Below are 13,691 nucleotides of genomic sequence, written 5' to 3' on the forward strand. Positions count from 1 at the left end.
GATGAGTGGGACGAGGTGAGCGTCCTGGAGCTGCCCCCAGAAAAGGAGAAAGAGCATCAATGGAAAGGTTTTGGGGCAGACGAGCTCCCGGTGCCTTTCCCTCCGGAGGCCTGGGCCGAGTGCCCGGCACAGGAGCCGTGCAGCCAAGGGCCGGCGCCTGCCCCGCAGAGCCCCCCCAGCCCCTGCCCTGCCCGGCTGGGAGCCCAGGCCCTCCGCGGGCAGCCGGCTGCCCCCAGGAAACGTCCCTCCCGCTTCAGGCGGGCGCTGCGGGCGCTGCGGGGGCTGTGCCGCTGTGCCTGCCTCAGGCCACGGCCCGAGGACTGAAACAGGAAAAGATGAAGAACATAAAGAAGGAGAGGAAGATGAAAAAGATGAAGATGACCCCTGCCGCCGGTGCCGCTGCTCTGGTGTGGGAGCAGCAGCTGTTGGGTTCGGCTGGAGGGGCTGAAAGATTGCTGCTGCAGCTCCTCCAAGGCAGGGAAGGGAAAAGCTTTGGCATGGGCCAGCAAAGCCAAGCAAGGCCAGCAAAACCGTAGCAGGCAGAGCCAGGAACAGCTGGGCAGTGAGGCTTGGAAAATGGCCGGGCAAAGAGGCCAAAGCTCCCCCCTTCCCCACCCCACACACACCCGGCCCCAGGCCTGGAAGGTGCAGCAACCATTTCTTGGGCACAAAGCAGAGGCTCCTGGAACGGACTCTCAGCACAAACCACTGCAAGACAACGGCAAAGAAGACAAAGACAAAGAAGATGAAGAAGAAGAAGACAAAGAGGAAGAAGACGATGACAAAAAAGACAAAGGCAAAATGAAGACTGAGAAGACAAATCGGAGACGGCTTCTTTAAGAATAGATAGAAGAAGAAGAATAAGAATTTAGAAATAATTAGAAGAAGACTTCTAGGAATAGGAATAAGAATTTAAAAATATGTAGAAGAAGAAGAAGAAGAAAAAGAAGAATAGGACTAAGGGTAGGAATAGGTTTCGGAATAGGAATTTAGGAATACATAGAAGTAGCAAAGAAGAAGAGTAGTAAGAGTAGTACAAAGAAGAAGAAAACCATTAAGAAGAATAAGAATAGTAAAATAAAGAGGAAATTGAATGAATAAATAAAACTAAGAAAGAATTTCTTTTTATTTCATATTGTATATTTATATTACAGTCTATGATATAAAAACATTAACATATCATATGCTATAATTATGACTCATTATAATGTCCCAACACTGTTCTTGTTATTTAAGAATGTGTGTGTTTTCTAATGAAGTTTCTAGGAAGGCACAAGAGCAGAGTGCCCAGGTTTCCTTTGCAGTCTCTCAGCGGTGCCGATGTATTTTGGCAGGCAGTGCCCCGGAGTCCCCTGTGAGCAGTGAGTGCTCAGCCCCAGCCCAGCGGCAGAGTTGCCGGCCGGGCGGGCAGGGCAGGGCTGGCGCTGCTCTCTGCAGGCGAACGGAAGGCGCACGTTGAGGCCGGCGGAGAGAGAGCTGTGCTGGGAGAGAGCCCTTGGCAGCGGGGCTGTGCAGCCGCCACAGCGGAGCCAGCACAGCCCCGCTGGGACGCTGCCCGTGGCCCGGGAGCCCGGCCGGGGCTGTTCCTCAGCAGCCCCGCCTGCCTGCAGCAGCCCCGGCCGGGCGGGAGGGGTTCCCCCGCTGCAGCCCCAGCCCAGGCAGCAGCAGCAGCTCCGTGCTGCTCACACAGATCCCTGGGGCAGCAGCTGCACGGGGCTGTGCAGCCACAGAGCCCAGAGCAGCGCAGCCAGGCCTGGAGCAGCAGCTCTGGGGCTCAGCTGCTCCTGCTGGGCAGCCCCGCAGGGCTCAGGGCTGAGCAGCCGGGGCTGGAGCCGCTCTGGGCACCTCCAGCCTCGGGGCTGCTCCTGTGCTGCCCCAGGGCAGGGCCTTTCTCCGGCATCAGGGTTTCTTTCTTCTGGGATAATTCTCACAGAATCCCGGGATCCCTGGTTCTGGCCCAGCCCTGCCAGCCCATGCAGTGCCAGCTGTGCCCCATGGGCACCTTGTCCCCAGCCCAGAGCACTCAGTGCCACCTGCAGGGGACACCTGCAGGGCTGGGCACTGCAAAGCTCCCTGGGCAGCCCCTGCCAAGGCCTGAGCTCCCTTGCCATGGGCAAATTGCTGCTGCTGTCCAAGCTGAGCCTGCCCTGGCCCAGCCTGAGGCTGCTTCCCCTTGTCCTGTTCCTGTTCCCTGGGAGCAGAGCCCGACCCCTCCCAGCTGTCCTCTCCTGGCAGGGGGTACAGAAGGATTGTTGGAGTCCTGAAGGCTGAGAATTTTAAACTTTCTGTGCTGAAAGGCATAGACTCGCAAGAGAGCACTGCATTTGACCTGCGGCTGTGTAGAAGACGTCCAAAATTAATTAATAGCACAGGGATTACAGGTGTATAGTTGGTTACAAGTGTGTAATATCAAAGGGTGGAAAACTTAGAGTTTGGGGTTTTAGAATATAGTAAGAAATTTGAAGCAAGATGGAGGTTTTAGGGTGGACATAGGTTGTTCTTCTTCACCTTCGTCTTCCTTCTTCTCCATGGGTTTGGGTGGCATTTTGTAATTGGTCAGAAAAGTCCCCATTGCAGCTCTTTGGGATCAGTTATTGGGTTAAAAGGGAAAATAGGTGTAATTTCTTTATTGGATAGTTTAGTCTTAAAAGACCTTGTAACAAAAGATTTTTGGCCATTTCATGCCTTGCTAATGAAAGGCTGCAGAGCTCATGGTTGTGAGGCTGTAGCAATGATAAAAAACAATAAACACCTGAGTCCAAACATGAAACACCATCTCAAGTGCCTTCAATCCTGACCTCGACAGAGGTAGAAAATACAGAGAATCCACAAAGGATTGTTCCTTTCTTAGGCCCTCTCCTCCTCTTTGCTTTCCAAAACCAAATAAGAATCACTGAAGGATGACAAATCCCATATGAGTATTTGGGGCTGGGTGTTCACCCATTTCCTCTGCCCACAGGCACAACCAAGTGTCCCCCTCCTCCCTTGCCCAAAATCCATCAGCAGAGAGTCCCCAGGCCAGGGTTCTCTCTGGGGGAGCAGCAGGAGGGAAGTTTGAGGACTTCTGCAGCTCTGAGAGAGGGGAAGTGTCACATTCACATTCTCTGAAAAATCCCTTCGCCCAGGATTTTTCTCCTGGGAAGCTGAGACGCTTCAGAGAAAAAGGAAAACAATTCTTATTTAATTTGATTCTCCTGTGTTGTGCTCATGTGGAATGTGTTTGGAGATTGTTTACCCACTGGTGATTGTTTCATTGGATTCTGGTGTAAATTATTTTCACTCATTGGCCAACCAGGGCCAAGCTGTGTCGGGACTCTGGAGAGAGTCACAAGTTTTCATTATTATCTTTTTAGCATTCAGTCTGTATCTTTTCTGTATTCTTTAGCATAGTTTTAGTATAGTATTCTTTAATATAATATAATATAGTATCATAAAATGATAAATTAGCCTTCTGAGAGCATGGAGTCAGATTCATCATTCCTTCCTTCATCTGGGGGGGAACCCAAATACAATAGGGAAGGCAGGAATTCTCTGTTCTTTCTGTCTTTTCCACACCAAAGGAGACTCCTGCAATGGGAAATGGGATTGTTCATGGTGGAGCTGCCCCATGGGGCTCCAGCCCAGGGGAGAGGCCTGGGGGACACCAGGTGTGGTCCCACCTGCAGGTTGGGCTCTCCCCTGGGTCAGTCAGGGGCTGCTGGGTCAGGGCAGTGAAGCAGAGAGGAACCATCCAGTCAAAGGTGAAGTTTGGCAAGAGCTGTGAAGCACAGACCAGAGGCAGCACTAATGAAAGGTTCAAAGTGTTCAAACAGGCCTAATTCTTGCCAAAATGCAGTGACTTAGTCTGTGGTACTGCTGTGAGTGTGTGACCCACACTGCTCCCCTAAATCCTACAAACCCTTACCACTGATGGATGCCTTTCTCTTGGAATGGACAACCAACTTTCCAGCATGCAAGACACACAAACACACACACACTTAATTTAAGAAGGAGTAAATAATGCAATACAATCATTATAAAAGGATTGGCCAATAGCAGAACTTAAAATCACACTCCAGAATCTCTGCTGGTTTTTGCATTTCCAGCTTGGCTGTTGTCCATCACAGAAGCAATAAACAGAGGCATCTTCAGGTTACTTCATTCTCTTTGCCACATCCAAATAAGCATATTCAATCTCCTGGTCAGCAGGGCACGTGTTTGTGAATTCATCTCTTGCATATGCATTTTTCAAGTATCTGGAAATCCCTGTCATTTCAGGTGGGAAGTGAAAATTTCGGTATTTTTTTGCAACAACCTTTCATGGAAAGAAAAAAGGATAAAGAAGAAAAACATCATTACACATATAATCTGCAAAAACCCCAAACATCCCAAGCCTACTCCTTATGCCCATTTTTCATTTCCAGTGTGTGAGTCTGGTGTTGTTGGTGACCCAAGGGCAAAGAAGAGGGAAAGACATAAAAAGAAGACACGGGGTGGAGAAAGTTGCTGAACTCCCTGCAAAGGACTTGTTTTGTGTCTGTATCTCTATTTCTGTCTATACCTTGCTTAAGATGTGCAAAGCCATGGGGACCAACAAACTGGAAGAGATACAGGTTAACCCAGCAAACTTAAGCCAGAATGACCATAATAAACCTACAGGAATAAACTTGAGAACTTTCACAGAAACATATGAATTAAAAAAATGAAAAATATGAATTTTAAAAAAGGAAAAATATTAATTAAAATATGAAAAATATGAAATAAAAAAAGAATTTAAAATAAGAAAATAATAATTAAATATATATTAAAATAAAATATGAAAAATATGAAATAAAAATATGAATAGGAAAAATATGAATTAAAAGCCTTAATTTCAAATGATCAGGGAAGACAGCTCTTGGCTGAGCCCTGATCCCTGCCTGCAGGCAGTAGGGGTGATGTGGCAGTGTGACATTCCTCCTGCATCCCTCTCCAGACATTCCCCTGACCCCAGGGGATTCTCCCCCATGCTGGCCTTGGCTGCTTCCCGAGGTTTGCTGTGCCTGAGTGTGGGAAAGGGCTCATCCCTGGCTGCTGTCTGCAGTAGGATCAGCCAGGACATGGCTGGGCAAAGTTTTCACTTGTGGAGGTGTTGGAAAACAATTGGATCCCCTCTTCCTCCGACAGAGTGGGAGTCTAACAGGGAACTTCCTGAAGTGACCTTGTTGATTGAAACCAGTGCAATTCCAGTGTGGTCATTTCTCTTCCAGAGCCTGGCAGAGCAGAATCACAGAATCACAGAATGGTTTGGGTTGAAGGGACCTTAAAGCTCATCTTGTTCCACCCCTGCCATGGCAGGGACACCTCCCAGTGTGCCCAGTGCCCAGCCTGGCCTTGGGCACTGCCAGGGATGCAGGGGCAGCCCCAGCTGCTCTGGGCACCCTGTGCCAGGGCCTGCCCACCCTGCCAGGGAACAATTCCTCATTGCCAATACCCTATTTAACCCTTCTCTCCTTCAGCTCAAGGCCATTCCCCCTTGTCTTGTCACTCCATGTCCTTGTGAAAAACCCCTCTCCAGCCTTCTGGGCTGTGACAACACCAGTCCCAGGCCACTGCAGCTGTTCAGGTGTTGGGGTACCTGTCACAGATTCCCCGAATTCTGGGACTCTGGCTGGGCCCTCCCAGGGGGCTCCCCTGTTGGGGGAGACCCTCCTGGGGTGGTTTTGTGTCAGGAAAGAGAGATGTACTGGATTTTTTCAGTCTTCAGGTTCTTGTTTATTAGAGTTTTATCCAAAGTTTTGCACGCTGTCCACACCAGGCTCAGTGCACTGGAAAAGCACCACAAAAATGGCCAACAATCTCTTGGCCAAGGTCTTTTAAAGCTAAACTATCCAATTAAGAACTGACACCTGGATTATTTCCCTTTTAACCCAATAACTGATCCCAAAGAGCCCCCAATGCAGACTTTTCCCCCCTATTACAAAATGCCACCCAAACCCATGAAGAAGGAGGAAGAAACCCAGGATGAGACCCTCTGCCCTCCATCTTGCTTCCATCCATAACATACTAAAAATCCCAAAACCTCAATTTCTCACCAAGTGATACACTTGCACTGCTCTCTATCATCTATCTCACACCTTAGTGGATTCCAGTCTATTTTTATTCCAGTCTATTTTTGAGTTTAGGAAACTTTCTCCATGGATGAGGGTCAGAGTCAGTGCTGCCCTGGGGGTCAGGGCACCCCAGAGCAGACACAGAAATATTCCTGGTGCCCTGGGTTTCCACATTCAGGTGTGTGTGGATGCTCCACAGTCCTGCAGGAGGGGCTGGGAGCCTTGCCTGGGAGGCACTGGGTGGAGGCCACCCTGTCAGAATTGGAAATTAAACATGGCAGAGACAGAAATGGGGATGGACAACACAAGGTAGCCTTCCTTGGCTGTGCTCATGTGCACTTTGCATGTGAAACACAGATGAGAACACCTCTGCAGCCCTGAAGCCAGCACTCGTCTCATCCCTGTGGCTGGGAGAAGCTCAGCCACTGCACTCACAGCACAGATAGGAAACAGCTCCTCCAGACCTGCAGCCATCAAAGTAAGGATCACCCTGGCTGTGAGGAACTGGCCTCAGTGTCCCTGGGAGTGCCCCCAGAATAGAGAAAGGATCCCTCTGCCATCTAGTGCTGGAACCCAGGGCACAGAGGATGTTTCTCTGCCTGTCCTGAGAAGTCCTGGCCCCCAGGAGAACACTGCTTTTAACCTTCATCCATGGAGAAAGCTTCCAAGCCTTTGGGATGAATTGGAATCCCTGTGTGTGAAATAGACAGTGGTAGAGTTTATCACAGGGTGAAAAACTCAGAGTTTTGGGTTTTTGGTGTGGAGGTGGGTAGGAGACAAGATGGAGGATTTGGGGCACTGTCTGACCTCCTTCCTGTTCCTCATCTGCTCCATTTTCTGCAGTGTTGGGGGCACAGGGTGATTGGTTAGAAAGAGCCACAATCAGATGTTGTGTGAACAGACAAATAATTAGTTACTAGGTGTTAATATTATATATTGATATTATTTTAGGTAGAGAGGTAGAAATAAAATACATTCTAAAAGTTAATTGAACAAAATAGCTTGAAAAGTTAATTGAACAAAATAGCTTTAAAATACATTCTAAAAGTTAATTGAACAAAATAACTTTAAAAGACCTTACACCTGTGTGTCTGGTGACTTTTGGTGCCTTTTCCTTCATACTCTAAGTCTGAGATGCAGAGGAGTACTAAACTATTGAGAAGAGAAAAATAAACAACAGCCTGAAGACCAAAGAAACAAAAGTCCTGTCCATTTCTCAATCCTAGCACAAAATTTTTTAAGGATCTCCCCATCAAGGGAGTTTCTTGGGGGAAGTTTCCACAACCTAGAAAAGGATTTCAGAGCTGCTGTGCTTCCCCTCCTTCTCTCCAGGAGGCCAAAAAGGCAAATGCAAACCTTGATGATGTGGAGCTTTGGCAGGAGGTTGCAATCTGCTAAAGTGAGCTCATCTCCGTCCAGGAATTTCCGGCTGGAAGCAGCGATCTCCTCCGTGCTGTAAGCATCGATTTCATCTGGCAGGGGGCTATTTAAATAGTTGTCCAGCTTCTTCAGGGCTTTAAGCAAAGATTTTTCCAAATCTGGGTTAAGACAATAAAAAGATCATTCAAGGCTGTACCAAGGTCCCCGTGACACCAAGCGACTCCTGCATCCTGTCTCCTGGCACCCGCCCAGACATCTGGCTGTGCCAGCTCCTGCAATTCCTTGATCCCAGGCTTAAACCTTAATGCTGGGATAAAGGCTCTAAGGAGCTAAAGGGAGTTCTGGGAAAAACCATCCTGGGGCTGTGTTACCAGGAATGGCTCCTCAAACCCCTCTGTGGGGTGGGGTTTGGCACCATGGCCTGGCCCTGCCTTCACACTGACTCCTGCCCAGGCAGCCACGGGGCCAGTGCTGGCCCAAGGCAGGGCAGCACAGCTGGAGTGGCAACAGCAGCTCCTGGGATGCCACTCTGGGGTGCTCAGAGCCAGGCTGGAGTGGCAACAGCAGGTCTGTCGCAGACATCTTTCTATGAAAATCCTTTCCTTGGGGTTTTTTCCTCCTGAGAAGCTGAGAAGCCTCAGGAACAAATGTAAACAGTGGTTATCTGCTGCTGTGGGATGCAACAGGTGCATCTGGGATTGGTCTCATGTGGTTGTTTTTAATTAATGGCCAATCACAGCACAGCTGGCTTGGACAGAGAGTCTGGGACAGCTGCCTTTGTTACCATTCTTTCTATTCTTAGCTTAGCCAGCCTTCTGAGATGAAACCTTTTCTTCTATTCTTTTAGTGTAGTTTAATGTAATATATATCATAAAATAATAAATCAGCCTTCTGAAATATGGAGTCAGACCCTCGTCTCTTACTTTAACATAAAACCCCTGTGAACACCATCTCACAGGTCCCTGGGATGCCACTTTGGGGTGCTCACAGCCAGGCTGGAGTGACAGCAGCAGCTCCCTGGGATGCCACTTGGGGGTGTTCAAAGCCAACCCAAGGATCAGGCCGGAGAGCTGAAGGACACGGACAGAATCCTGGAATGGTTTGGGTTGGGAGGGACATCAAAGCTCATCCAGTGCCACCCCTGCCATGGCAGGGACACCTCCCACTGTCCCAGGCTGCTCCAGCCCCATCCAGCCTGGCCTTGGGCACTGCCAGGGATGGGGACAGCACAACCAACCTGTGCCAGGGCCTCACCACCCTCACAAGAAAGGATTTCTCCCTAAGATTTCATCTCACCCTGCTTCCTCCAGCCTAGGCCCATTTATGGTGGTCATGAGGGTCCTGCTTTGGGGATGTGCCAATGGCTGGAGTCCTCATTATTCATGGAAAATAGGGAATCCCTCACTTCCAGAGGGCTGGGCTGTTGGCAGAGCTCTGGGGAAGGTGCAGCCTTGCAGACCCCAGAGCTGAAGGAGTGAGGAGAGGCTGGAATTGGTGCTGCCGTGGTGACAGCAGATCTGCTTCCACCAGCTCTTGGAATCCTCCATTAAAAGAGGGAACAGGCACAGATTTCCAGAGCTTACACCCTCTGGAATATCAGTTTGACCTGAGCTGGAAATGGGGCATCTCCAGCAGTGTCCTACAACTGCACAGGTCTGGTTTCTCCTTCCCAGGGCCGATGACAGGACTGCAGCACCTACTTTCATTTGCATCTTTTCTTGGGTTCTTTATAAATGCAGAGAATTTTGCAAAGACATCATTTCCTGCAGAGTTCGACTCGGGGTGCTTCGGTGCAAGTTTGGGGTACCTGAGAAGTTCAGAGAAACAAAAAGAAGTGAGCCAATTATCCTTTGGTTTTGTCTCCACTAATTAATACACATTTATTTGTAGGGTGACCACACAGAGCCCCGCAGGACTCAAAGGGAACCATCCTAAACTAAAAATCACTTCTTTGAAACCCTACCTAAATAATCTTTTCCTGAGGGCAATGGGAAATGATGGCTATTGCTGCAAGCACTGCCCAAACACCCCAGGGTGTCTCCCAGGCTTTCTCCTCCAGAGGTGAAGCTGCCTGGTAGTGGATCCTGCCATGAGGAGGAGTGGAGGGAAAATCCCCACTCCCAGGAGCTGCTGCTCCTTGGGCTCCTGGCCCAGCCCTCTCGGGCCATCAGCAGGCTGGGAGCAGCCATGCCAGGGATGGAGAAAAATGGGAAAAAGTGGAAGCAGGCAGCTGCTTCCCTGGTTTAAGTTTGGCTGCTTGAGAAGGGAGCCCAGGGAGAGGACTGATATCCCAGAGGAGAGAAGGTCTCTGGGGTAGGGGACACAATGCTGGGACAACAGAGGGACAGAGGGGTTTGGGGTGAGGTGGGAAGAGCTGCTGGGGTGGGAGAGGACAAATCTGAAACTCAGGCCCTCATGTGCAGCCTGGTGGGCCCATGTGGACACTCTGAAAGAGCCCCAGCACTGGGGGGAGAGGAATAGTGGATTGGTCTTTATAAACCAGCTCTGGGTCTGCTGGTAGATAAATCCAGCTCTGGAAGATAAAAGAAACTATGGGAAGGATTTCACTGATTGATGAATGGAAAAAGAGATTTGCTTTTACTAATGAACTTTGGGTTTGCTGATAAACAAAATTAGACATTGAAAGAGGAAAGAAACAATGGGGAAGAAAAACCCCTAAATTCCATAAGAATTCAAAATGAAAAGGGAGGGTTGTACATTAGAGGGGATCTCTGGTATCAGGTGTTTTGGGAAGTCTGTACCTCTCAAGTGCCTCAGCCAATGGGGAAAGAGAGAAGGGAAATGCAGCTGGGAAATTGGGATTAAAAGGAGGCTGCGTCCTCCAAAAAAACTGAGAGATCCCAGGGGAATGGCCCATGGCCTCTCCCTTTGTTGGAATAAAGCCAAAGGACTCCTCTGTCTCCTTTTTGGACATAAACCTCTGGTGTGTGTGGATTAATTTTCCTAACAGAGGCGTTCACTGCCCTCAGCTTGACAGAATCCCAGAATCACCAGGTTGGGAAACACCTTCAGCACCATCCAGTCCCACCATCCCCACCCAAACCATGTGCCCAGGGGCCACATCCAGATCACTGGAACCCTCCCAGAGATGGTGATCCACCCTGGGCAGCTCATTCCAATACCTGACCACTCCTGAAGGGAACACATTTTTCCAATCTCCAATCTGAACCTCCCTTGAGGCCATTTCCTCTCATCCCTTCACCTGGGACGTGGCAGAAGAGCCCGACCCCACCTCACTGCAGTGTCCTTCAGGTGTTTTAGAGAGCAGTGAGGTCACCCTGAGCTCCCCCTGCCTGCACCCAGTGAGCACCATGATCTGTGTGGTGTGAAGAGGGGAGCCTCAAACGAGGCCAGCTCGGAGCAGGAGCAGCTCAGGTTTCCACAGGATGGATTCCACGCCCTGGGAATGCCCCAGCGGCGAGCTTGGGATGAAGGACAGCAGTGGGAGCAGCACAGCCGTGCCTTGGGGACAGCCTGGGGACAGCCTGGGGACAGCCCAGCCCCAGGTGTGTTTCAGAGTCCCCCCTGAGCTGCAGGATCCCCCTGTGCAGCCCTGAGGGGTCGGGAATGCAGTACCGCGGCGGCGCCAGCTTCTCCTCCAGGAACTCCTCAATCTTGTTCACGTCGGTCTTCACCTCCCCGTCAAAGGTCATGAACGGGGGGTTGGTGCCTGGGGCCAGGTTCTGCAGGTCTGCAGGTTTTCTGGGAAAGGAAAAGCCATAAAAAGTCCTGCCACAGACACATTTTATGAAAAATCCTTTTGCTAGGATCTTTTCTCCTGAGAAGCTGAGAGGCCTCAGAAATGAAAAGTAACCAATGGTTATCTGCTGCTGTGGGATGCAACAGGTGCATCTGGGATTGGTCTCATGTGGTTGTTTCTAATTAATGGCCAATCACAGTCCAGCTGTCTCAGACTCTGATCAGTCACAAGATTTTATTATCATTCCTTTCTATTCCTTTCAAGTCTTCTGATGAATCTTTTCTCTTTCTTTAGTATAGTGTTAGTATATCATTTTCTTTCAATATAATATATATCATAAAATAATAAATCAGCCTTCTGAAACATGGAGTTAAGATTCTCATCTCTTGCCTCATCCTGGGACCCCTGTGATCACCACCACAAAGTCCCTCTCCCTCCTTTTTATGAGGCACTGGAAGGAGCTTTAAGGTCTCCTCAGAACCGTTTCTCCTCCAGGCTGGACACACCCAGCTCTCCCAGCCTGGCAGAGAAGAGTCCCCCTTTAAAATCCCCTGCTTGGGGAAAGTTGTGCTACACAGGTAAAAAGTCAGAATAAAAAGTCACAATCTCACCTTTTCAGATCCACAGTGGTGACATTAAAAATGACACCTTTGAGCCACAGGATCATAAAGAGGCGCTGGGAGAACGGGCAGTTCCCAATGCTTTCCCCATCACTGCCAGCCTACAATTGGAAAAATTACAAATTATAAACACATCTCTGTAAAAATCACAGCAATCTCTCCAGAGGAAACAGCCTCCACCTCATTTGTCTATGTGGGCATAAATCTGCACGAGTCACTGCAAGATTAAAATGAGTTAAATCAGTTTATGACCACAGGAAAGGAACAGAGAAATATTTACCAGCCTAAACAGAGATATGATGTCTAAAGCACTGAAGGGAACAAGCAGAATAAATCAATTTATTTAGAATTTCAACCTAAAGGGCTGTGGGAGCCCTGGAGTAGGTGGCCAAGGAAGTGTTGCTCCCAGGTAATTTATATTGCAATTTGTTAAGAGGCTTTGTTAAAATGAGGCAACGTCTTGCAGAGGTGCTGCTGAGTGAGACTTGGTGTAACGCTGCAAGAGAGCAGGGGTCTCATTTTTAAGCCTTTCACATGATTCTCCTAAAGATCAGCTTTAAAATTGAGATTAAATCAGGGGCAGAGGTATTCAAACCCAAGTGTCTCACAGTTAATAAGTTAATTCATTAGGATTTGCAGCCCTTATAAGCCAACAAACACAGAATCGAAACAGTTCTGTTTGTCCTTTTCCCTCAGTGCTATCAAACAAATCTCAAATACAGCAAAAACTCCTGCATTAACAAACAAACTGCACAGTGCTCACCTTCACAAAGAGCTCAGTGCTATCAAACAAATCTGAAATACATCAAAAACTCCTCCATAAACAAACTGCACAGTGCTCACCTTCACAAAGAGCTCAGTGCTATCAAACAAATCTGAAATACAGCAAAAACTCCTGCATAAACAAACACACACTGCACAGTGCTCACCTTCACAAAGAGCTCGGTGCTATCAAATCTCAAATACATCAAAAAGTCCTGCATAAACAAACACACACTGCACAGTGCTGCTATCAAACAAATCTGAAATACAGCAAAAACTCCTCCATAAACAAACACACCCTGCACAGTGCTCACCTTCACAAAGAGCTCAATGTCTGGAAGAAAGGGCCTGGCCTGGGGCAGGCAGGAGCTGGAGGGATGCATGCCAGGGGCTGGATAAATTGCCTGGTTCTCCCTGTGAACCTGAGGAACCTCCCTGGAGAAACCCCTCTGCTCTCTGCTCCACAACCACTGGGAAAACCAGGAGTGCCTCCAGCACTGCCAGGGGATGAGAACTCTCAAAAATGCTGGGCCAGCTGCACTGCTGGCTTAGAAAAGCCTTGTTTCTGTCAGGAGTGCCCTGTTTTGTAGGTGGCAAAGCTGAGAGCTGCTCAAAAGCTGCCATTGTGGTTCTCCTCCCACTCAAAGCAGTGCTCTGCAGCCAGGAGACACAAAACTGCTGTGGAACTTGGAAAATTGAGCCTGAAATGCTGCTAGCAGGGCTTAGAATGGAGGATATGCATTAAAATGTGCATTTTAATGCACAACAGCTCCATCTGGTCTCATCCTGCCTCTGGTGCCAGGTGTTAAAGTCTCATGGTGACCCCTCGGTGCTGGGAATGGGCAGGAGTCTCATGGGGACCTGAGGCTGCGCCCAGGGCAGGAGCAGCAGCCTGGGGACACTGCTGGGGACAGGCCCTGTGGGGAGGAGCAGGCTGGTGCATCTGGATGCCTCCAGCTCCTTCCTGTTGGAACCCTGGCTGCTGGGAATTCCAGACTCTCTGTGCTGCCAGGCACTGACCCCCAGGAGAACACTGCACTGACCTGAGGGCCTGGAGAAGCTTCCAGAATTCAATAATAAAACTGAGATTAAAGGTGTGGAGTTTGAATAGAAGTGTGTGATATCACAGGGTGGGAA

At 49.1% G+C, this 13,691-nt stretch overlaps 1 protein-coding gene across 4 annotated transcripts in view; it reads right to left on the reverse strand.

The window, feature by feature from the left end:
- Window positions 1-2,254: 2,254 nt before the first annotated feature.
- The window catches only part of CLIC6 (chloride intracellular channel 6), a 31,307-nt gene continuing 19,870 nt past the window's right edge, over window positions 2,255-13,691 (reverse strand). For 2 of the 4 annotated variants that reach the window (XM_071430076.1, XM_071430075.1), the window contains 5 exons: window positions 11,784-11,893; window positions 11,049-11,174; window positions 9,152-9,258; window positions 7,428-7,609; window positions 2,256-4,294 (listed from right to left, as the gene is read on the reverse strand). In XM_071430076.1, the coding sequence (XP_071286177.1) occupies window positions 4,133-4,294; window positions 7,428-7,609; window positions 9,152-9,258; window positions 11,049-11,174; window positions 11,784-11,893 (687 nt within the window). In that variant the 3' untranslated portion in view covers window positions 2,256-4,132. Of the gene's footprint in view, window positions 4,295-7,427; window positions 7,610-9,151; window positions 9,259-11,048; window positions 11,175-11,783; window positions 11,894-13,691 lie in introns of all 4 variants that reach the window. The other 2 variants (XM_071430078.1, XM_071430077.1) reach the window with 2 other exon arrangements.

Source organism: Agelaius tricolor, unplaced genomic scaffold, assembly GCF_023055355.1.
Source record: "Agelaius tricolor isolate 1412-34295 unplaced genomic scaffold, bAgeTri1.0.p SCAF_7, whole genome shotgun sequence".
Lineage (NCBI taxonomy): Eukaryota > Metazoa > Chordata > Aves > Passeriformes > Icteridae > Agelaius > Agelaius tricolor.